At 42.2% G+C, this 24,777-nt stretch overlaps 1 protein-coding gene across 1 annotated transcript in view; it reads left to right on the plus strand.

Annotated features, from left to right (window-relative positions):
- The window catches only part of AOX1 (aldehyde oxidase 1), a gene marked incomplete in the record, with an annotated part of 92,023 nt that extends 69,031 nt beyond the window's left edge, over positions 1-22,992 (plus strand). The window contains 10 exon segments of the mRNA NM_001308444.1: positions 3,710-3,937; positions 9,504-9,599; positions 11,871-11,999; positions 12,720-12,794; positions 14,339-14,391; positions 15,616-15,730; positions 19,368-19,433; positions 20,932-21,120; positions 21,895-22,062; positions 22,942-22,992. Of these exon segments, the coding sequence (NP_001295373.1) occupies positions 3,710-3,937; positions 9,504-9,599; positions 11,871-11,999; positions 12,720-12,794; positions 14,339-14,391; positions 15,616-15,730; positions 19,368-19,433; positions 20,932-21,120; positions 21,895-22,062; positions 22,942-22,992 (1,170 nt within the window).
- Between the last annotated feature and the right edge of the window lie 1,785 nt (positions 22,993-24,777).

Genomic DNA, 24,777 nt, shown 5'->3' on the forward strand with positions numbered 1-24,777 from the left:
CTAGCAAGGCTGGGGAAGTTTTCCTCGATTATTTCCCCAAATATGTTTTCTAAGATTTTAGAATTCTCTTCTTCCTCAGCAACATGGATTATTCTTAAGTTTGGTCATTTAACATAATCCCAGACATGTTGGAGACTTTGTTGATATTTTTCTATTCTTTTCTCTTTATCATTGTTGGATTGGATTAATTCAAAGACCTTGACTTTGAGCTCAGAATGTCTTTCTTCTACTTGTTCATTTCTATTACTGAGACTTTCCAGATCATTTTGCATCTCTAAAAGTGTATCCAAAGTTTCCTGAAATTTTGATTGTTTTTTCTTTAAGCTATCTATTTCTTTGAATATTTCTCCCTCACTTCTTATATCATTTTTTGGATTTCCTTGCATTGGGCTTTGCCTTTCTTTTGTTCCTCCCTGATTAGCTTAATAACTAACCTCCTGAATTCTTTTCCAGGTAAATTAGAGATTTCTTATAGGTTTGTATTCATTGCTTGTGAACTCGTGTGGTTTTGGGGGGATGTTGATGAGCATTGTTTTGTCATATTACCCGGGTTGGTTTTCTAGTTCCATCTCATTTGGGTAGGCTCTGTCAGAGGGAAGGTCTAGGGCTGAAAGCTGTTTCTCAGTTTCTTTTGTCCCTCAGAGTATTCCTTTGTTGTAGTACTTTCTCCCTTTTCCTATAGATGTGGCTTCCTGTGAGTAGAACTGCAGTGATTGTTGTCTTTCTTCTGGGTCTAGCTACCCAGCGAGTCCACCCGGCTCCAGGCTGGGACCAAAGGTTGTCTGTCTGCACAGATTTCTGTGATGTGAACTGTCTAAGAGTCTCTCAACCATGAATACCAGTGCCTGTTCTGGTGGAGGTGATGGAGGATATAGTGGGCTCCATTAGTGTCCTTAGCTTTGGTGGTTTAATGCTCTAGTTTTGTGCTGGTTGGCCTCCTACCAGGAGGTAGCACTTTCCAGAAAGCATCAGCTGAGGGACTGGTGGTGGATGGGGCCCTAGTATGCCCAAGATTAAATGTCCTTCATCTTCCACTACCAGGGTGAATAGGGAAGGACCATCAAGTGGGGAATAGGGAAGGACCATCAGACTCTCCTTGGGTGGGTCTCGCTGTGGCTGCTGTGGGGGATGGGGATGAGATTCCCAGGTCACTGGAGTTGTGTACCTAGGAGGATTATGGCTGCCTCTGCCAAGTCATGCAGGTTGTCAGGGAAGTGGGGAAAAGCTGGCAGTCATAGGCCTCACCCAGCTCTCATGCAAACTGAGGGGCCAGTCTCACTCCCACTGTGCACCCCCCAACAGCCCTGAGTTTGTTTCCAGGCAGAGGGTGTGATGGGCTTGAAAACTTGCCCTGGGCTACACACCTCCCAGCTGTGAGAGAAAAGGGCTTGGTTCTTCCCTCGCCTGTGGAGTCTGCATACCAGATATGTGCCCTCCTGTGAGTTCTGGCCAGGAGGCTTCTTGTCCCATTCAAATTATTACAAAGATAAGCTAGAGGTTTCCTTCTCCCTGTGGAGTTATACTCCCTGCTCCTCTGGTCATACTCCCAGTGGGTCTCTGTGGTGTTAGGCAGGAATGACCTGCCAGGGGACACAGTGAGCTCTAAGGCCTTTCTGCTGCTTCTTCTATCCCTGCATTGTGCTCGGTTCTCTAAATTGGCTCAGCTCCAGGTAAGGTGAGAAACTTCTGCAAACAGGCCTTCAGCTTCTCCAGTAGGGTGTGTGTTTAGAAGAGGAGGGTCTCCCTTTCCCCCTTCCACAGTTGGGGCACTCACAGTATTTGAGGTATCTCCTGGGTTCTGCAAGAGCAGTCCACTTCCTTCAGAGGGTTTGTGGGTCCAGTTGGGATTACTGGTTTGTCCTTGCAGTCAATCTGGAGCTAAAATTCACAAAGCAAGTTTCCACAAGCTGCTCTGCCTGGAGCTGCAATCTAGTCCTGCCTCCTGTCTGCTATAATGATCCAGGTTCTCCTTTCAGTTCTTTCCATCTCAGCCCCAACTTCATTCATTGACAAGGACCTTCCCCTCCCTGGCTCCTCTTCCCAGATCCTGGAGTAGAATTAGTGTGGGGAGATGGAGTGAGCTCTCTTTCAGCTCCTTCCCCTCCCCTGATGCCTTCTGCTGTGATGCTGGTGCAAGGAGGAAGAGGAGAAGGACTAGGGAAAACAGCCAGTTTCTCCCTTTGTGACTTCTCCCAGCAAGCTCACAGTCCTCTCTTTGGTCAGATGTAGTCACTTTTCAAGTACATTGTCTATGGCTCCATTTCTGCCAGCTCTTCCAGAAATTGGCAGTCCCTGGACCTTCAGCAGGCAGCTGGCACAGCTTTCCACTGGTGATCACGCCTCTCTGCCCCTGTCCCGGCTGTCTTTACAAGGCCCCAGGTCCTGTTGCACCAGGGCGAGCACAGAAAATCAACACCAAGACAAAAGTATGCCAAATTGCAGGGTGTTTATTGCCGGCAGCCACAGAGGACTCCTGTCTCTCCAATCTGTGGCCCCAAGCTCAGGGAGAGCAAGGCATTTAAGCTATAAAACCAATTCCTTGTTCAAGGAGGCAGAGGGGTGAGCAGGTGTGCGAGGCAAGCAGTCTGTACAGAAGCTAAAGTTTGCGGTTTGTTGCAAGGGAAGGGGGGGGTATCAGTGGAAATTTTTACCCTTAACACTTCTGAGAATTGATGTACATTAACAGTTCTGAGAACTACACCTCTGCCCAGGGCCCAAGTGGCTTCTCTATAAGATGGCAGTGCTTAGGCTTCAGTTTTAGCCCCTATCTCAGTCCCAACTCATCTATCACCTTTTGCCCAAGAGTAGCCACTTTCTTTGCTTCTCTTGAATGTGTGGGAGACCTTGCCCCTCCCTTCGTGGTCATCCCACTAGACTCTCTCCTGATGTCCTGCCACATTTGGTAGCACTGTGGAAGAGAATCACAAGAAGACCTGTCTTCACACCTGAGGAAGTTAGAGCAGGGAATGGCCTCTTAAAAACACCACTTCCCCCAAATGGCATAGCTCATTAATTTCCAGTTTTTCTCTTACAATGATCTGATAATTTGCTTAGGAGGGTGGGAAGAGTGTGTCTGTGATGGCTCAGTTAGCTTAGGGAGGGGGCTGACCACAAATGCTAAGAGTTTTCTCAGCTGAGAATATAACATACTTGGCACCTTTTATTCTCAGGTGAGGGTCTTAGTTACCAATTCCGGGAATACAGGAAGAATTGCACTCAGTGCTTCAGACATCCTAGGATAGAATCTTTTAATTTGTTCTTCATCCTAGATATTGGCTATATTTAAGCAAACTTTCATGTTTGCCTGTTTTGGAGGTGAGTAGTTTATCTTACAACACACCATGTGAGTAATCCAAATCATGTGGCCTAGATGATGTTTCAGCAGTTATTCCAAATGCAACTAGAATTAAGAGTCTACAGCGTATATGGACTGTGTTGAGTTATATTGGAACATAAGGGAAGGGTTCCATCCTTTGAATTACACAAGAATGGCATGGAAAGCACATAAGTAATTGCTAGTATGTTTGATAGAAGCTCTGAGTAGAGGAAGAAGACAATGTTGTGCAATAGGAAAGGTTTCCACAAGGACTAAGTAGAAATTGGCTTGGACCTTATTAGATGGGCAGAATTTGACCAGGAGGACAGGGGGCAGACGAGCCTATGTCTGCTGGGTTTCCCCTCTCTGCCTTAATCTCCCTTTCTTTCATAGGTGCGAATGATAAACATGTACAAGGAAATTGATCAAACACCCTACAAACAAGAGATCAATGCCAAGAACCTGGCCCAATGTTGGAGAGAATGTATGGCCATGTCTTCCTACTCCCAGAGGAAAGTGGTTGTGGAAAAATTCAACATGGAGAATTACTGGAAGAAGAAAGGACTGGCCATGGTCCCCTTGAAGTTTCCTGTCGGCCTTGGCTCCCGCGCTGCTGGTCAGGTCAGTTCTCCAAACACACATGAGGATGCCGCCCAGAAACAGCATAGACAAAGCAAGAGGTATTGAGGAAACTTCTCCTTAAGTCATATGAGCCATATGGTTGCAATGCCCAGTTGTTAAATTTCACAAAAGCCACCAAAGTCAAAGTAATTAAGCTAGCTGTATTCCAGAGGAGACCAGAGCTCCTCTGCCCACATCCCCATGGTTGGTGAAAAACATCCTTGCTGGAAACTGGGGAACTGAGGTTCACTCCTGGTCCTGGCAACAGGCAGCTGGGTCCATTTGCTCTGGGCCCAGACTGCTCATATGGAAAGCAGGAGGGTGGGACCAATGGCCTCCAAGACTCCTCTCCCAGCATCTGCAATTCTGTGTCACTGGACCATGAAATAGGAATGAGAAGCTACAAGGTTTTGGGTGCCCTGTCCTTCTGGGTGGGTTGGAGTAAATTAAATCCAGAAAAATAAATCACTTTTTAAATATAATTTTTGAAGTTGATTCACCTTGGAGCTTTTAAAGCTGTGGAAGGGAGGACTGGGAATCTGCTCTTGCAGTTTAATTTCTTTCATTGATTAAAGAAATCCCCTTGCCTGGTTGCTGAATCCCACATACTATTTCCACCTCTTCATTCTTGACTGTCTCTCAAGATTGAATGAAACTTACCCCAATGGCTGGTGAGGACTGCAACATTCTGGCTCATTGTGTGGCAGTGGGGAACCCCTGTTACCTATTTTCTTACATACACACATCCATGTATATACAGATAAGCTTGCAGAGCCCTCACAATTGTCACTCCTCTTTGCAGATTCACTCCTTGGTCAGAGCCACAAAGAAGGCATGGCAGTTGTGTTGATCGATCACAAAATAGAAATAAATGGTGGGGTGGGGGAGCTTTGAGGGTATCTTGTGTGTTAAGGGAGGAGAAGAAGCCAGGAAGAATGGGTAGGACCATCGTTTCCCCATCCCATATCCATCCATTCACCTAACTGTCCTAGTTGAGTTTTAGTGTCATCCTTAGACCATTTGCATGCAGCTTTGATTGTAGGCAGGAGGTAGGTCAGAGAAGTATTATAACAAATGGTTATCTTATTGCAGCCTTCTCGTTCCTTGCCTGTTTGTGACAGCAAAAAATAACACAGAGCCATGTAGTCATCTATATACAATTAACTCAGATGTGAGAGACAGTCAAGAGGCTGTGGTTGAGAAATAAAAGCAAAAACGAGGTTATTACAAAGGAAGAGAGAAAAACACTGGGAAAAGTGTTTGTAAGCATTGAGTATTGGTATAGAATTTTGGGTAAACTAATAAGCTGGCACTTACCAAAGAGGTCAATCAGGGCCATCTGCCTTGAGCAGACTAGTTAGGATTATCAGGAAAAACAGTCTCCTTTGTTCATGGATCCTTTGGAAATCCTCTGTGTTTGCTATGGGTAAACATGATGCACCACCTCTATTTGATTGCTGCCATTACTTCACATCTGGCCTCCACCATAGACCAGGTCTTGCCCATTTTCCTCATCAGAATTTTCTCAAAAGGTAGATTAAAAAAAGATATGGCCAGATGCAGTGCCTCATACCTGTAATCCCAACACTTTGGGAGGCCAAGATGGGAGAATTGCTTGAGGCCAGGAGTTTGAAACCAGCCTGGGCAACATAGTGAGACCCCATCTCTACAAGAAAGAAAAAATAATAATAATGACAATTAATGAGCACTATGATGTTTAAGTACTTTTAGGTTTTATCTCATTCAACCTTAGGACAACCTAGAAAATTTGTATTCTAGTTTTAGGGATGAAAAAAATCTAGGCTTAGAGGGTTTAAATAACTGGCTCAAGGTCCTGCAGCTGGTAGAGGTGGGGGTGGGGCTAGAACTCAGGTCTGAATGGCTCTCAGAGCTGGATTTTCTAGTTGCACCACATGGTCTCCCCAAAACACCTTTTGATAGAAACTGAAGTGGGATTCAGCTCAGCTGAGAACAAACTAGGCAAGAGCCAGCAGTACAAATTCATTCTTGAAGGCCTCCAGGGAAACTCCAGCTTCTCTGCTAAAAATATTTACTTAGAGCAGAATCAAGGAGTTTGAGACCAAACTCCTTGGAAGACACATGCTAAGAGACTCCATTCTGAAGCAAACTAAATAGAGGAGGAAACTAGACATGATATTTGAGTGCCTTCTCTGTGGAAGGACCTGAGCTGGGGAATTTGTAATCACCACTTGATTAGTCCCTATCTCATCTCTATCAGGTAGAGATGAATCTCTCTATTTCATAGAAGGGGGAACTGAAGCCCGTAGGGATTCTCTCTCTTGCCCAAGGACATCCAGCCAGTAAATGGCAGAACGAGGATTCAACCTCAGCACCCCACACTCCTCCCTGAGCAGAGGCAGTCCCTGCCCAACAGCTGAGGGGGTCAAACATACCCCACCTGTGTTATTCAGGCATACCTTGTTTTACTGCCCTCTGCTTTATTGCACTTCCTAGATACTGCTTTTTTTATGAATTGAAAGTTTGTGGCAACCTTGCTTCAAGCAAGTCTATTGGTGCCATTTTTCCAACAGTATGTGCTGACTCTGTCTGTCTGTCACGTTTTGGTAATTCTCACAGTATTTCAACCTTTTTCATGATTATAGTGATCTGTGATCAGTGATCTTTGATTTTAGTATTGTAATTTGGGGCGGGAGGCACCATGAACCACATCCATATAAGACAGCAAACTTAATAAATGTTTTATATGTTTGACTATTCCACCGACTGGCCCTTCCCCCATTTCTCTCCCTCTCCTTAGGCCTCCATATTCCCTGAGACTCAACGATATTGAAATTAGGTGCATTAATAACCCTGCAATAGCCTCTAAGTGTTCAAGTGAAAAAAAGAGTCACAAGTCTCACTTGAAATCAAAAGCTAGAAATGATTAAACTTAGTAATGAAGGCACTGCACTCCAGCCTGGGTGACAAAGCAAGACCCTGTCTCAAAAAAAAAAGAAAAGAAAATGTTACAACTACCCCAATCTTCAGCAACCACCACCCTGGTTAGTCAGCAACCATCAACATCGAGACAAGACCCTCCTCCACCTACAAAAAGATTCTGACTCTCTGAAGGCTCAGATGATTGTTAGCATTTTTTAACAAAGTATTTTAAAATTAAAGTATGTACAATCTTTTTTAGACATAAATCTGTTGTACACTTAATAGAGTATGGTGTAGCATAAACATCACTTTTATATGCACTGGAAAAGAAAAAAATTGTGTGATTTGCTTTATTGCTGTGGTTTGGAGCTGAACCTGAAATACCAGTGTACATACTTCCCACAGTGTGAACACTGAGTGGTAGAGACAGGACCTAACCAACCTCTGTGTGTCCAAGCCTTACTATGGCACTTGCCACAGAGTAGGAACTAAGATGTCTGAATGACTGAAATATTTGGGGAATCTGTGGGTTTGAAACTAACTTCTCACTGATAACAGTAGTTCTTGTTTGAAGGTTTAAATTCCCCCTACTAGGTCCTCTACTTACACTGGAGAACACCTGCTCCAGGTCTTCAGTGTTGCCCATTTTATAGATGAAGCTTTGCAGAATCATCTTTCGTGGCACTAACAATGAACTGTCCAGTGGTGCCACTTAACTAAACCAAATTTGGCATTTTAAATGGCCCAAGGAGATTGCAGCACCACATGGAACAAATTACTGAGTGATCTCTGATCGACATGCTGCCTTGGACATACGGGCTGAATGCTATCACCAGCAGAGTCACACAATGTAGGAAAAGTACAATCGACTATAATTGTAGCTCAATCACATGGGCCAAGTCCAGCTACGAATTACATGCACACTTTGCAGAGCCAAGGAGACCAAATACAGAGTCTACAAGATTAAGAAACAGATTGCATGGCTGTGCTACTGCAAATTTACTTAACAAACATTTACTGAGCAACTACCACATGTTTGTTGCTACGTTGCATTCCGAGAGATGCCTTAAGATGTGATCCTTCCTTTCGGGGGCTCATATTCTAACAAAGCACGATGAAGTGCCATGGAATGGGGCCCAGGAGCTACTGTTGCAGCTGGCATCACCTGACATCTGATGCACAGCCCCCAGGCAGCCAGCTCAGGGCTCTCTGTAGAGGAAAGCTATTTCTTACCTTTATTATTTTGAGAATGAATGGCCATGTTTCCAGGAGTCATGAGTCAATAAACAGTAAAACACACTCTGCTGCATCTTCCCAAGGCCCTTGGGTGTCATTATCATGGCTGCTATGCCTTCCTAAAGAGTCTAAGGTTCTCCTTTGGACTGTGGATAGATGTGCCTTAGTCCTCAGAGAAAGGGTATCCTGGTGTCACCATTTGCCCAATACATCTCTAGTTTACACCTGCTGACCAAATAAATGGAGTCCGTTTTCACTGTCAAACTTGCCTTATTTGGAATGCCAGAGGCTTCTGGTTGTCATTCACATGGGGTAATGTGAACCTTTGAATACAAATAAAGAGAGTTCTGCAAGTGTGGTCCACAGTCCCCAGGTAGCTGGGAAGGTCCTTCTGATGGGCAGAGAATTTATTTGGAAATACTGTCTTTTTCTTGGGTTTATCTGGCGATTAACATGCAGTTCCATCAACTTTCACTTATGACCAGGGTTGCTTACAAATAATCTAAGTGAGAAATTAAGGCTTAGGAAAATTTTTGGTTTATTAAGTGGACATTGGATTGTTACCAGAATGTTCAGAAGACCTTGACTTTCAAATCCTGGATTATTATGCCACTCTGCATAGAAACTTAGATGTTAAGAGACCCAGCTGATGCAGACCACACCCATGCAGTCAGCACTTCCCTGCTGAAGAGCTGTGAAGGTTGCCTTGCAGGCTTTCCTGGACCACAGTGGAACCACTGAGAGACATCTGTTCTAGGACCATATGCTGCTGATGTTGCTCTTACATTGGAGACCCAAAGGGAAGAAGCCATCCTTGTTTTCTGCTGTGAATTTCTGGGATATCCCCATATTCTAGTTTAGCACAGGCAGACATGCCAGAAGGCACATTCTTGTTAAATAAAACATGTTTAGCTTAGAGACTGGATGTTTCTGATTATAAGAGCCTTTAATGCAGTTAGCAGTCTGATTCCTTCTGGATCCTTGTGGGGAGCTATACAGTTAGATAAGATTACTTCCAAGTTCTTGTCTAGCTCCAAAGCTCTGTAATTCTGTGCCAAGATGATTTAGGGTGAGCTTAGTCATTTTGCAGCAAAAAAAAAAAATTTAATGTCTATGTATCTCATCTTATATGGGATTATAAGAAAATTGATTTCCATTTTTATTTCTCTGTGACATGCCTACAACTATGAGAATATGCATGCACACAATTATTCACCCTCTGCCTCTACCTGTCTATACTTTACTCCGCATTTTAAAACAGAGTCCCCGCCCCATTTCCCCCACCCCCAAAAGAAACCTAAACTGTTGCTCCAGCCTGGGAGGTGGGGGATTTTTGGAGGGAAATATTTCCAAGGAAAATGTTGTAACTGATACGATATGTGATAATATCAAAAAGATCATAGAAACAGTTTTTGTCTTTTCTGCTCAGGCTGCTGCCTTGGTTCACATTTATCTTGACGGCTCAGTGCTGGTCACTCACGGTGGAATTGAAATGGGGCAGGGGGTCCACACTAAAATGATTCAGGTAAGAATGCAAATAACTGGATTGAGGTGGGTGTATGCTTGTAGATCTGTTCATGAGATAAAAACAATGAATGGATATTTTCTGTTATAAAATACAGGATAGGAAGCGGGGCAGGGTGGCTCATGCCTATAATCCTAGCATTTCAGGAAGCTTAGGCAAGAGGATTGCTTAAGTGAAGGAGTTCAAAACCAGCCCAGGAAACATAGGGAGATTCCGTCTTTAATACACACACACACACACACACAGACACACACACACACACACACGTTTTTTTGTTGTTGTTTTTTTTGTTTTGTTTTGTTTAGTTAGCAGGCCATGGTGGCATGAGGCTGTTCCCAGCTACTTGGGAGACTGAGGTGGGAGGATTGCTTAAGCCTGGGAGGTCGAGGCTGCAGTGAGCCAATTGTACCACCGTACTCCAGCCTGGATGATAGAGCAAGACCCTGTCTCAAAAAACAAAAAATAAATAAAAATTAAAAATAAAGGATAGGAGATTTGAGCTCTGACAGCTTAAGCTGTTAAGTGATTAGCAGAAACTGGTAAACGAACCAATTTTGGAAGTGAACTAAAAGAATGTGGCAGAAGAGTCTCGAGTTGTTTTATTGCTAATGAAAGTTATATGCTTATTTGCTGCTTTCTTGGATATAATGACAGTTGAGTTGTTCTTTTTGAATCTTTGCTGGGCAGTAAGATAATGTGTGAATTCTGATATATTAGATTATTTCTTGCCCTTTTTGTATTAAGGGCTGCAAACAATCACTAACATAAATCACCTTTGATATTTCCAGCCAAACTTTATCTGTTTTCTTTTGGCTATCTTATTTTAGATTAATTTTAAGCTACTGTTTCTCTTTTGTTAATCATAATAGTAACATTATAGATTGTAAAACATTTGGAAGCAGCAGAAAAAATTTAAAAAGACCCTACCCAATTTCACCACATAGAATAATCATTATTTGGGAGTCTTTTCATCTTGTCTTTTTTTTCTTTTGCAAAAGTCACCAGTATGCTTTTGTATAAGTTTGTATTCTGTTTTTTTCACCCACTTTATATAGTGTGAACACTTTCTCCTGTCGTTAAGCAGTCTTTTCAATCATGATTTTTAATGGCTGCATGTGGATATGTGTATGATTTGTTTAACCGTCCCTCAGCTGTTTGAATATTTCAGTGAATATTTTTGTACATTAATCTGTAATCATATTATTGATTGATTCTTAAAATAGATTTCCGGGAGAATTAATGGGTCACAGTTGTGAGTATTTTAAATTGTTTGACACATATAATCAAATTGTTTTCCAGAAAGTATCCATCTCATGATAACCCTAACAGTGAATGTTACGGATTGTTGAAAATTCAAAAATTTGTAGATAATTTGATAAGTGAATGAAAGTATCTTATTATTTCTTTCATTTACATTTTTTTAGTATAAACATGTTTAATACATATTTTCTCTCATGTTCTCAGTCACTTGAGAATTGACTGGTCATCCTTTCCACATTTGGAGGGTAAAATTTCAATGTTTTCCTATTGAATCACCAGAGACCTTTGTAGTCTGAGCCTATGCACTCTGTGTGGATGATCTGAGAGCCAGGCCTCATGGAAGGGCTCCATATGCCTGTGTCCTTATAGAGGCTGTAGGAAAACACTTTTAAGCCATGCTGCTAGCAGGAGAGAGGTGAATTTGGGATCAACTAAAGTTAACAGTATGATTTTGCTCTCTAGCACTAAAAATAAAGAATAAAGCAGCCAGCTAAGTCCCAGTGTTGGCATGGGACACTATCACCATGTCCTGTGACTTACATGTTCATGCCGCCACTTTTCCAAGGCCATTGTTTTTTCTCATAAGAATCATTCTTTTCCTGGGGCAACTCCAGAAATGTGGATAGGAGATAGACATCTCCTCTCATTGATGAGGTTCTGCTAGAATTTTGCAGAGTATGGTGGTAGGAGAGCCCTCAAAGGTGTCAATATCATGATTATAAAAATAAGAATGAAGCATTTCTTCCAGCGTTGGCCTGGGGCCTCACCTCCTCTTTCTGACATGATCACCAGAAAGTCAAAGAAAAAGAAAGTGTGTTCAGGACTTGGGGTCCAGACTAGCACATAGGGTTTTAGAAACAAGAAACTTTTGTGTCTGGAGGAAATCTGTGGTTCTGCTCCCTTGTCCCTGTCATGCGTATGAGGGTGTTACATGTGTGTTACCACGTGGGCATGTGTACAGGTCTGGGACTAATCAAAGTGTCTAAAAAGAAACTCTCTCCTAAAATCCAGGTGGCCAGCCGTGAATTAAGAATGCCAATGTCAAATGTCCACCTGCGTGGAACAAGCACAGAAACCGTCCCTAATGCAAATATCTCTGGAGGTTCTGTGGTGGCAGATCTCAATGGGTTGGCAGTAAAGGTAACAGTCACTGCAGTGGCATCCAAATCATTAACTCCTTCAGGGCCAAATACGTGGGTGGAGCTCCAAAGATGCTGAGAGTTAATCCAGCTCATATCTCCTTCCCTATCTTGGCCTCAGTAAGGGGTACAGCACCCTGTGGTTCTCCTGTGCCAGAAATGCCACTTCTTTTTCTCCTTCACTCCTGACTTTTTACTAGTGAGCAAGTCCTTTCAATTCTACTCAAAAACATCTCTGTCTTTCTGCCTCCCTATTATGTTAGTACCACTTTGAGACACACTCCCACCTCTTCCTAGGGCTGATGCAGGACTTCTGTCTCTCCACCACAACTTCACCACCTTTTGCTCTGGCTTTCTGCTGCCAGAATGAATTTTCTCACAAAATAAAATGTGGCCAAGCCATGTCTGAAAGCAGTGGCTGGTGGTTTGCCAAGAGGTTTTTTATTAAGTCCTGACTTTTTAGCGTGGTTTACAAGGCCAGTTCTCTCTCTCTCTGTCTGTTTTGCTCTCTCTCTCTCTCACACACACACCCAGACACACATACACACACACGTGCACACAATCATATGAAACCTTTCAGATCACCTTCATATAGGGTTGGTGTCTTATTTCTTCACGTTCCCTCTTAGATAAGCCTATGGAATGGTACATATTATGTTGTTTTGAATTTGATGTTTGCATGAAATTAGGATAATCATTTTAATTTAAAAATAATTTCTAGGATGCCTGTCAAACTCTTCTAAAACGCCTTGAACCCATCATCAGCAAGAATCCTAAAGGAACTTGGAAAGACTGGGTGAGAATCAATAGTTCCCTGTATTTTATTCTAGAAGAAAAAGGAGTGGGAGGAGAGTAAGAACAATATGCATTAATTAAAATCTGCAGAAAGGTCATTTGCAAAGGTACCACCATTGCATAATGATAAGTAAAAGACCCTTTGGCTCTTAGCGTGTGGAAATCCTATCACAATGTAGTAGAGGAACTCATGCATCTGGGAAAATTTTCTGTTAGAGAGAAAGATGGTTTTTCTGCCAGAACTCCTCTTTTAATCTAGAATTCATTAATGTGTCATCCTATGGAACCGAGGGATTGTCTGGATAATAACGTTACATCTTTTTTCTCCTTCTTTGGGTTTTACTGTTCCTAAAATAGAAAAACAATAGTAGAACCATTCTGTAAAAGTAAAAATCATATAAACACTTATTTAGAAATAGAAAACCAGGCCAATGGGCATATGTTCATCCAGTAATAGGTACTCGGTAGAATGGAAATACTCAGCTGCTTCCTATGATCTGCCTACAATCTAGTTGGAAAAGAAGACACATTCCAAAGTCAACTAATGAACTTTTCAAAGTAATAGGTTATCAACTACCAGAAGTTGTGGAACGAATATCCATAAAAGCTGGGAGTGTGTGTCACGCTGGCTATTCTAGAATGTCAGTTTTTGCAACCTACAAGTACAGGTCTAGGGGAAATAGCATTTAAGGAATCCCATTTAGGAAAGGTTTAAAGGTTTCTGCTGTTCCACAGAGTAAGGGCTCATTTTATAATTCATATTTATGACATCTGTCTATACTTCCTGGGCATATTTGTTTCTGTCCTCTCCCCTGTGCTGCCCGAGTCCAATAAGCTGAGTCGCTGTGGCTGGAGAAAGGTAGAGAGAGGTGTGGCGTGGTGAGTACTCCTTCACCACCATGAAATACAGCCATTCAGCCCACTGTCTTCTCTAATGATTGATGCACTTCTGACCTTCATTCATAGACTTGGGGACTTGGACCTAACCCCCATTTTTCTGCATAATAGTCAACTCTGTGCACTGCAGAGTCAGGAGACCTTTTGGTGTAAATGGTACAATTTAGCAACATTATTCCCCTCAACTGAAACAAATATGCCCAGAAAGAATTGACAATTCCCATAACTACAAATTATAAAATGAACCCTTATAATTCATATTATAGACTAGCAGGAAACTGATATTAAAATTAATTAAGCAGCCAACCAACCATTGTTTTCTAAGATGTCCCATGTTAATTGGAAATTTATTGTGGATGACCGAGTGAATTTCTTCCTAAGTGGAACACGTGTTGATGACTTTAGTGCAGTCTGCAGCGTACCACGGCAGGCCTTTATTACGATCATATGTGCTGAACAAACAGCTACAAGCTGTGAACCACAAATGCCTGTGGAAATGGAGAATGCAGAAAGGAATGGACTAATCTGGGTCCTTCCTGGTTACTGTTGCTTGTAATTTTATTTAACACATAGGGTAAAATTAAAACTGAAGTCTTGAGTGATTCTTTGGGCATCCTTGTTGCATCACACTATGCTCTTCCTTCATAGGCGGAGACTGCTTTTAATGAAAGCATTAGTCTTTCAGCTGTTGGATACTTCAGGTAAATACTCCCTCCAATCACATGCTATGGAAGATAACAGTGGTATGTTGAGGAAGAGTTTCAGTTCCCTTGCAATTTGGCAAATGCTGACTTTGTACCTTCTGTTTACCCGTGGTTATAAAGAACATTTATTTGCTAGTTAATTCATGGTTATAAAGAACATTTAACTGCTAATATCCAGAAATAATTCTGTTAGGGAAAATAGGCATACAAAATTCAGCTGAACTGATGATTCTAACCACAGTGGGTGGTATTATAAGGCTCTCTGGGGTTAGTACTTGGAATACTCAGCAGTGGTTGACTTTCTATTGGAAACACAGTCTATCTCTTAAGAAACAAAGGTAGGGGAATGCAAATTAAACCACAAGGGGTGGACACCATTTTACACCTTCAGGACTGACAAAAAGATATTAGACCATAACCATGTTACATTAAGATGTGAAACAATAGGAACTCACTGAATCTGGAAAACAGTTTATTAAATTATTTTAATGGAGAGTGAAAGCTGTCTGAGAGCAGAGTGATGTAGAGCCTTACCTGGTGTGATCACTTTGCTGTTGCCATGGGAGTCCTGGGCACTGACTGCCTGTCAGGAACAGGCTTTGGAAGCATTTTTAATGGCCACCTCCAGGTTGCAGGGGAGCAGAGGAGAGAGGGTAGAGAGTCCTGCAAGCTGCTCACCCATGCTTCTCTTTTACCATTAATATTTATTTGATGTTCTTAAAGATTAGTTAGGAACAGAGCAGGCCATGGAGCTTGATGGTGAGAGACCAGAGTAGAGGCAAAGAATGGGGGCCGTGGGACCTGATCCTTCACACAGAGGGGCAAATACTGGAGCCAGAAAGATAGACAAAGCAGGCAAACGTGCACCTTTGAAATAGCGTTTGCTGTAAAATGAAGGTTGAGTTCCACAAATCTGATGACAATTACATGATCCAATATTAGCCAGAAGCAGTAAGATGGACATTCATTGAAGTAAGAAGCTAAGTAAGGAGACACCAGTCAGGAGTAGTTAGATGTTTTTATTAGATAAAGCAAGTTTTAAAAGAAAAAAACTAAATATTTATTCAATGCATTTATTGCACATACATTAGGTGCTGGCATATTAGTGTACAAGTATATTCCTGTGGTTTGCATAACTCCTCATAGGTCTGTCTAGTCATCATGGTCTGCAATTAGAGGGCTTGATCACTTAACAATGCTCAAGAGTTCTGTTTCCTCCAGGGGTTATGAGTCAGACATGAACTGGGAGAAAGGCGAAGGCCATCCCTTCGAATACTTTGTTTATGGAGCTGCCTGTTCCGAGGTGGAAATAGACTGCCTGACGGGGGATCATAAGGTCAGTACTGGTTGCACTTAGGATGCACCTAAATTCCACAGATGCCATATATCTGAGGAGAGCTGAGTGAGTGGCAACATCATGCATTTGGCCTAAGGGTGATTACCAGAAGAAAATAGGATCCCCACAGTTGCCTTGGTGGTCTGGTTGCTGCCACAGAAAACAACTGGTGACTTGTCTTCTTTATTTCCCCAGCCCTTTTAAATGGAATCTGGAAAGAATCCACTTGAAGAAACAGATATATTCAAAGGGGGGCTTTTATGTAGACTGTTGGCACAACAAGCAATTTTGACCTCTTCTGAGAAAGGCCAAGATACAACATTCTTGAAGGATTTCATAGGCATCTGTAATCTGCTAACAAGCACCAAGCCAGTCCAGGGCAGTCAGTGGCCATGTTTTGATGTCTTTTACTCAGCTAGGTCTTGCTTTTTAGAAGTCCAATGCACTACCCATTGTGCCACAGAGCTGGCTTCCTTTTTGCATAGTTTAAGAGCATCCTTGTGCTTTCAAGGGATGCTTTGAAGAGATATACACACACACGTACTCTCTCTCTCTCTCTCTCTGTCTCTCTCTCTCTCTCTCTGTCTCTCTGTCTCTCTCTCTCTTGCTTCAAAGACTCATAGAATTTCTCCTCTTGTACCACAGCCTTCGGGAGTGAAAGGAGCCACTTACTGGTCACTGTCAATAATAGTGAATGATCATTGATACATATCACAGTTGTCACGTGACCAAGCTACCAGTTTAGTAATAATCTCTTCCAAAATGTACCTAGAAGCAAGCTCTAATTCTTGATATTTATAAATATCCTCTATTCCTGCATTCTTGGACTGTGATCAGATTTAAGTTTTCATTTAATAAGTCCCCAGCATGTATTTTTTAAAACTATAGTCAACCTAATCTCTGAAACTATAGTCATCTTTATTGAATCTGCCTTTTCAAGTATCTAACCTGTGTGATTCTAACTCAGACTGGATCTCTTTAGGGTTACCTCGAACTAGGGCAAAACAATGATCACTCTGAGCATAGTTTTTGTGTTAGAGTAGCAGTCCTACACTACTAGGGAAGAGGGTTCTTTCATATAACTGATTTCTTTTTGTTTGTTTCTTTGTTTTCAAGACAAAATTTCACTCTGTCACCCAGGCTGCAGTGCAGTGGCTCAATCTCAGCTTATTGCAACCTCTGCCTCCTGGCTTCAAGTGATTCTCATGCCTCAGCCTCCCAAGTAGCTGGGATTAGAGCTAACCTTTGTATTTTTAGAAGAGATGTGGTTTCATCCTATTTCCCAGGCTGGTCTCAAACTCCTGCCTTCAAGTGGTCCACCCACCTTGACCTCCCAAAATGCTGGGATGACAGGCATGAGCCACTGTGCCCTGCTCATATAAGTGATTTCTAAAACCCTTCTCCCTCAAAGCAAAAGTTGGTGAAAACTTAGTCATGTGGATTTTCTTGTTCATTCCTTTATATGCCTTGTCCTTGTTAAGATCTAAGAACAAGGTAATAATTAGCTTAGTATGAAATTGTAAGGCATTTTCTTATAACTTATTTGAATGATCATAAGAGATGTGCCATATAGTCTCATCAGATGCCTTCATAAAAGCGAAATCTCAGCTCAGGTGGGTGTCATTGCTAGGCAAAAAGCCACAATGTGACATTCTACCAGGGTCCTTCCCCCGAGGGTTGGTTCTCAGCCATTCCTCTGTTGATAGAATGGCCCTTATTCCAGCAAAACTTTCCTTACTTTGAACCTACATCTAAATATCAGTTATCTGTTGTTATGCAACAAATTACCCCCAAACTTAGTGCTGAAAACAGCGGATGCTCATTAGCTCACATGACTTCTGAAGGGCAGGCCTCCGGGAGTGGCTTATCTGGATGATTCTGCATGAGGCTTTAGTCAAGCTGTGGCTGGGGCGACAGTCGTCTCAAGTTCAATGGGGACAGGAGAATCCTGTTCCACCTCCCTCCATCATAGCATTGTTGACTGGAGGCCTCAGCTTCTCACTGGCTGTTGGCCAGAGGTCCCTCCATTCTTTGTCATGTGGACACCTCTCTGTAGGCTGCCTAAGTGTCCTCAGGACATCACAGCTGGCTTCGTCCAGAAAGACCAGCCCAAGAGAAAAAGAGAGAGCATGAGCAAGTGAGAGAGTACCCTAGACAGAAACCCAGCTTAATCACCTAATCTCAGAATGATTCCTGTCACCTCCCCCATAGCCTATTGGTCATACAGTTTAGCCCTGCTAGAGTATAGGAGGAGACTATATGTGGATGTGAATACCAGGAGGTGAGGATCATCTAGAGCCATCTTGAAGGCAGCCTACCACAACCTAGCCCCACTCTCTTCAGCCCTAACAAAAAACACACACAGCACTAAGCCCATGGCTTTGTGAGTTGTTTTCTTCTGTTTTGAGACAGAGTCTTGCTCTGTTGCCAAGGCTGGAGTGCAATGGCGCGATCTTGGCTCACTGCAGCCTCCACCTCCAGGGTTCAAGTGATTCTCATGCCTTAGCCTCCTGAGTAGCTGGGACTACAGGCATGTGCCACCACCCCTGGCTAATTTTTGTATCTTTAGTAGAGACAGTGTTTCACCATTTTGGCCAGGCTGGTCTTGAACTCCTGGCCTCAAGTAATCTGCCCACCTTGGCCTCCCAAAGTGCTGGAATTAGAGACATGAACCAGCCCACCCAGCCTAAGCCCACAGCTTTGAAAGCAGAACCTTCACTAACACTGAAGACTTTAGAGCTTCTTCTCTCACCTCCAGTTAAGGCCGCTTATCTCCTGCAAGGCCAGTCTTGCTGACTGGTGTCAAAGCGGATTTTACACTTCAGCGTGTCTTTAAATAAGAGATGTGAGTTCCTGAAGTTTTATTATGGTCAAACATTCCAGATCATCTAATTTTCAAATGTTAGATGAAAGTCCCAGATCAAACAAGGAAACTCTTGGATTTCCTTTGTTCAACTAGTAATTTTAAGTACAATCTGTTAGTCATGGCAGAGACCATTACGTCACATTTTTTTTTTAAATGCACAGATTTGCTGGACAGCAAAGTGTTACTAACACTCTGGCTGGGCCTGCTGTACTCCTCCTCATTTGTAGGTTATCAGAATAAATTGTAGTGTCAATTTTAATTTCTCCTCTGCCCCAAAAATGAAGAGTCTAGAACAGCAGATGATAGTTCAAAGACCTTTTTGTGGATGCACCCCAAACCTTGTGGTTCAGTAAACATTCCTCAGCCAGTTGTACCTGGAAGTTGGGCTGTGTGCTAGCCATTAAGCTTTGCAGCTAGGATCGTGAGAGCCATACATGTTTTCTTTTGTTGTGTCGTATATCTGTTGTAGTGAATTAAACTCAATCTGTTGCATCATCCAGCTTGACTCAAAATCAAGTAATTTTTTTTCTCCTATTATTTCCAAGGAAAAACTAAACAGTGCTTCAGCAGGCTAAGAGTATTTGTATAATTTTGAAAGTTTTACATAATAAACTTTGTCATATAATAAAATCTTTGTTGCCTCTTCTGAAATGACATGGCTCAAAGAAAAGTCTTTACACCAAAGTCAGCCTGGCAGGAAGTGTTCCTCAGCTTCTTCTCCCTAATATTTCTTCATTAAAATAAACATTTTAACTTTTTTTTTATTACTAGAACATCAGAACAGACATTGTCATGGATGTTGGCTGCAGTATAAATCCAGCCCTTGACATCGGCCAGGTACATGTAACTGATGTGTCTCACTTTGTATTTGTAAAAGCCAAATGTGCAGTGGGGTCTGCAGGGGAGCATTTTGTCAGGCTTAGTTCATCATCTTATTTTTCTACCGCTTTAGTCAACTCTATTCGAAACAACTGCAGAGCTCAAATGTCTTGCTGTTTAAAAGGGAGAAGGAAATAAAGGTGTTTTAGGTAGTTTTTGAAGGAGCATACAATCTGTGACCGGGGAGCATGAGTGAGGCAAGACCAAGCCTAGAGGTGACCGATGAGCTCCCAACTGCTGGGACATAAGTGGAGTTAGTGTCCAGTCCTGAACCTTAGCCACACAGTGGGCTTCAGCTTCAAGGAGTTTGAAGTCGTGTTGGGATAATATGCCTCAAGTCATTAGAGCAGTAGCTATTGATAGGCAGCCTGTAGGGCTGGATTCCACCCACAGACATTTTCAAATTTAAATTTGAAATAGTTGGAAAGTCATAAATATCTAGCTTCTCTTGAAAACAGAAAATTTCCCCACACTGGATCTACATTTCCATAAGGCAAAAGTTGGTGGCCACGCCTTTAGAGTCCCACACTCTCCAATGACACAGGTCCCACCTGAAATCTTCACATACTTGCTTTACCTGTCTCGAACCTGGAGGCAATTCAGCTCTTTAACTCTGATTTAGGGCACCATCTAGTGTCCCCTCCCCGCCCCCACCATCCTAACATTGTGTTCTTGGTGAATGGGAAGAATCTATGGTGTGGAGAAGTCAAAAGAGGCTTAAGGAGGAAGTGGGTATGAACCAGGTTGTCAAGGAAAGAAAGAGAAATGATGTTTGAGGTGAAAGAAGAATGGAGGAAGTCACCCTACAGAAACACATGGAATTTAGCACGCCTGTTCATGGCTGATGATCAGGCCAGGGCTGATGACAATGAGCAAGACCTGTGCGGTGGTGGGGGTTGGACCAGGAGGTGGGCGTCAGAGAACGGAAGAGGGCTGGGGACTGCCACAGGTGGGTAGGAGGTTTTTAGAGGCAAGACTTCATTTAGTGGGAATGGCCTGGAGTTTTCAAAGACTCATCTAAAATCAGAGTCCAGAGATATGAGGCTAGCCAGTTTGCAGGTGAGGAGGTGGGATGAGACACTGGGATTCTAGCTTTCACTAGTGCCCTGGGGTCTGTGAATACATCAGTCAGAGAGTTTCATCTGCCTTATGGGGGTGGGGGGAAAGAGGGTGCTTAGACTCCAGTCTCTGTGAAGACTCTTCCTGAGCAATCATTTCAATGGCCAAACCAAGATTGGAACCCAGGTCCTTTGACTTTGAACTTCTTTGAACTTAGTGCTGAACGTGATGTTCAGAATGGCTTTTAGGGTAGCTTTCAGCGACATACTCCAAGACACCCTGAATATGCTCTTAAACTATAATTTTAAAATTCAAACAAATAGCATGTGTTGAAATGCTACTTACTGTTGACTGTGTTTTCTCACATGTGGAAATTCTTTTTTTGTTCTTGCCTCAGATTGAAGGTGCATTTATTCAAGGCATGGGACTGTATACAATAGAGGAACTGAATTATTCTCCCCAGGGTGTTCTGCACACTCGTGGTCCAGACCAATATAAAATTCCTGCCATCTGTGACATGCCCACACAGTTGCACATTTCTTTGTTGCCTCCCTCTCAAAACTCAAATACTCTTTATTCATCTAAGGTAAGTTACGCTCTATGGGGAAATTTGCATGTTTATGTGATACCTGTTGGGTGATGGGGGGCAACATTCATCTCTTGGCTGTTTGGGGTTTTTACTAAGATTGCAGAAGAAAAATTCTTATTAAACATTTTAATTCTAATCTAACATCATGATAAAATTTTTAATATTCCAAATCCTAGAACCTAACATGAACTACTATTGCCATCAGGTTCTATCTGATTTTTCACCTTACAATAATCATCTTCATGACTAATAATTATCTTCTGTGTGTAGGTCATTTCTTTAGGTTAGAATTCTAAGAATGGGAATATTGGATCTAAAGATTAAATTAGTTTTTTAAACAAAAAATTTACATAGGCTGGGCACAGTGGCTCATGCATGTAATCCAAGCACTTTGGGAGGCCAAGGCAGGCAGATCACCTGAGACCAGGAGTTCAAGACCAGCCTGGCCAACCTCACAAAACCCTATCTCTGCCAAAAATACAAAAATAAGCTGGGTGTGGTGGTGCCTGTCTGTAATCCCAGCTACTCAGGAGGCTGAGGCAGGAGAATGGCTTGAACCGAGGCGACAGAGGTTGCAGTGAACTGAGATGGCGTCACTGCATTCCAGTGTCACACTTGGGCGACAGAGCCAGACTCTGTCTCAAAACAAAACAAAAAAACCCCACATATATCATATGTAATATTTTTATATATGCACATATACTATAAATATGCACACATATATAGAGTGAGAGAGAGAGGAATACTCTAGTTGGCGTGCTTCCCTTCAAGGGTCTGGGAGAGTCGGGGGTCTTCCTGGGATGTTCCGTGTTTTTCGCTATTCACGATGCGGTGAGTGCAGCGCGATGGGAAAGAGGACTACGCGGACCCTTAAGGCTTAATAGTCCCCTGACACCGGAGAAGATTAGGATGGCCTGTGAAGATAAGTTCACAAAAATGGTATGTTCTACCCACTAGAAAAAAAGCAATTATAAAATTCTGAATTTTTGGCCCCTGTTCTTGTGGTAAGATTTCATGAACTCATCACTGTGGCTTTTCTTGCCAGAAAAGGTGATGGGAAACTTGGGGGCATTTGCTCAGATGTGCAGGGGGGCCCTTGAACTTGTGCCCCTCAGGTTGCCTTTTTTCATCAGCCTTGCCCTACTTCGCTCTGTTCTATACCATTTGACAAAAGAAGGTTCATTCCCATCAATTGTATGTTCCTTTCCTGTTTTGCTCCCTTCCTAGGATACCTCGGTCAGGAACAGAAGTTAAGGAACTGTGCCCTGAACCTAGGATACCCAGGCCAGGAATATAGGCCCCTCTGACAGTCTGTCTCCACCTCAACCCCAAACAGGCACCAGGAAAGTGTGCTAGCAGGAACCCGTCCCCTCTGGTAACAATGCCCCTCCAAGCAGGCATCTCTACCCTCCTTGGATATTGTCAGGGACAGGGTTTTTAATAGTGGAAGAAAGTCATGTTGTTCAGTTACCCCCCTGACTTAGACCAAAGGAAGAGCCCCACCCATCTTCCACTCACACTGGCCCTTTGTGGTATCCTTCATGGTTTTCCCCAAGCCTCCCACAAATTGTTTCTTTACTCTGGAGAAACAGAGACCCACCCCACTTTGTGCTGGGCTGTCTTCAAGCGTGAGATGATAACCCCAGGAGCTCCCCGTTCCTCCCCAAGCTTCCTCCGCGCTTCACAGGCTGTTGTTCCCTGACCTGTCATGGCCTGGTTGCCCTCTGCTGGTGTTTAGCCTACTTTACGTTCTGCTATTTTTCACCTAAGTCACAAACATTTCCCAGGTTTGAACATCCAAATTTGTCTTTATCCTAGATTCCAAGAGATGAACCTGGATCCTATGTTCCTTGGAATGTGCTCATCTAAATCAAATGCAAACTTCTGGAGAAAATGGCATGCCTTCCCAGACGGCAGTCTGTCCTATCTCTGCTCAAAGATGTTAGATCTGAAGGATAGAATTTCCACAGTTCAGAAATCATCTGTGGTGTTGCTTTTCTATGGAGGTGATTCAGAGTATTCCATTTAGATTTGATAGGTATGCTTAAGCAATCTATAAATCATTTTCAATGTTATAAACACTAATTGGTTTCCTCTAGGGTGATATTCACCATTACTCTGTCTCTTCGATCCATCCAGCTAAATGGAATAGATATGACTTGCATGTGACTCATATTTGGCTCGTATCCACTAACAGAAATTATACTGTCTAGTGAAAGGCAATTTTCTAAATAATTTCATTACTAATAAGAACTGTGAAGTTGTCATTTTTTCTTTTGTCCCTTTCTGCTATCACCTTCCTCTTGTCAGAGTGAATATAGACACTGTATCTAAGTGGGACCAAAGAAAAAAATAGCAAACTTTCACCAAAGTTTTCATGAAAACAAAAAACTTTAAAGATTACTAGCAAGAAATTAAAAGAAAACCCCAGAATAGGATAAAATATTTGTAAATCATGTATTTGATAAAGGTCTTGTAACCAGATAAATAAAGAGCTCTTACGACTCAACAATAAAAAGGCAAGTAATTTAAAAATAGGGAAAAGAATTGCTGGATGGTACGGTAGTTCTTTTTACCCTAAATGCCCTGACTTGATCATTTAACAGTCTATGCATATAACCAAATATCACATGTACTCCATAAATATGCATAAAGTATCAATAAAATTTTTAATGGCCAGAAGATTTGAGTAGACATCTCTCCAAAAAAGATATATAAATGGGTAAGCATATAAAAATATGCTCAAACTCATTCATCATTAAGAAAATCCAAATCAAAACCACAATGAGCCACCATTTTATATGCACCAGGATGGTTATAATCAAAATTATGGACAGCAGGAAGTATTGGCAAGGGTATGGAGAAACTGGAACACTTATCCATTGCAGTGGGCAGTGTAGAATGATGTAAATACTGTGGAAAACAGTTTAGCATTTCCTCAAGGAGTTAAACATCGTTAACACAGAAGTTGAACATAGAATTACCATAACCTTAGGTATATACCCAGGAGAATTTAAAAACATATATTCACACAAAACCTTGTACATAACTCTTCATAGCATTATTCATAGTATCCCAGAAGTGGAACATCTCAAATTTCCGTCAACTGATAAAATGTGGTATATCCATACAAGGGAGTTTTATTCAGCCTTGTAAAGAAATAAAGTACTATTACATGTGACAACATAGATGAACCTTGAACACATTGTCTAAATGAAAGAAGCCAGGCACAAAAGGCCACATATTGCATGATTCCATCGATACAAAATATCCAGAATAGGCAAATTCACAAAGACACAAAGTAGATTAACGGCTGCCAGAGGCTGCTGGGAGCACGGATTGCTAACAGGTATGGGATTTATTTTTGGGGTGATAAAAATGCTCTAGAATGAGTGGTGATAATTTTACAACATGTGAATATACTTAAAAACACTGAATTGTACATTTTGTAAAGGTGAGTTTTATGGTATGTGAATTATACCTCAATTTTTTTTTTTTTTTTTTAGACAGAGTCTCACTCTGTCACCCAGGCTGGAGTGCAGTGGCACAATCTCGGCTCATTGCAACCTCCGCCTCCTGGGTTCTTGTAATTCTCCTGCCTCAGCCTCCTAAGTAGCTGGGACCACAGGCACATGCTGCCATGCCCAGCGAATT

The sequence above is a fragment of the Callithrix jacchus genome, chromosome 6 (assembly GCF_049354715.1).
Source record: "Callithrix jacchus isolate 240 chromosome 6, calJac240_pri, whole genome shotgun sequence".
NCBI classification, from domain to species: Eukaryota; Metazoa; Chordata; class Mammalia; order Primates; family Cebidae; genus Callithrix; species Callithrix jacchus.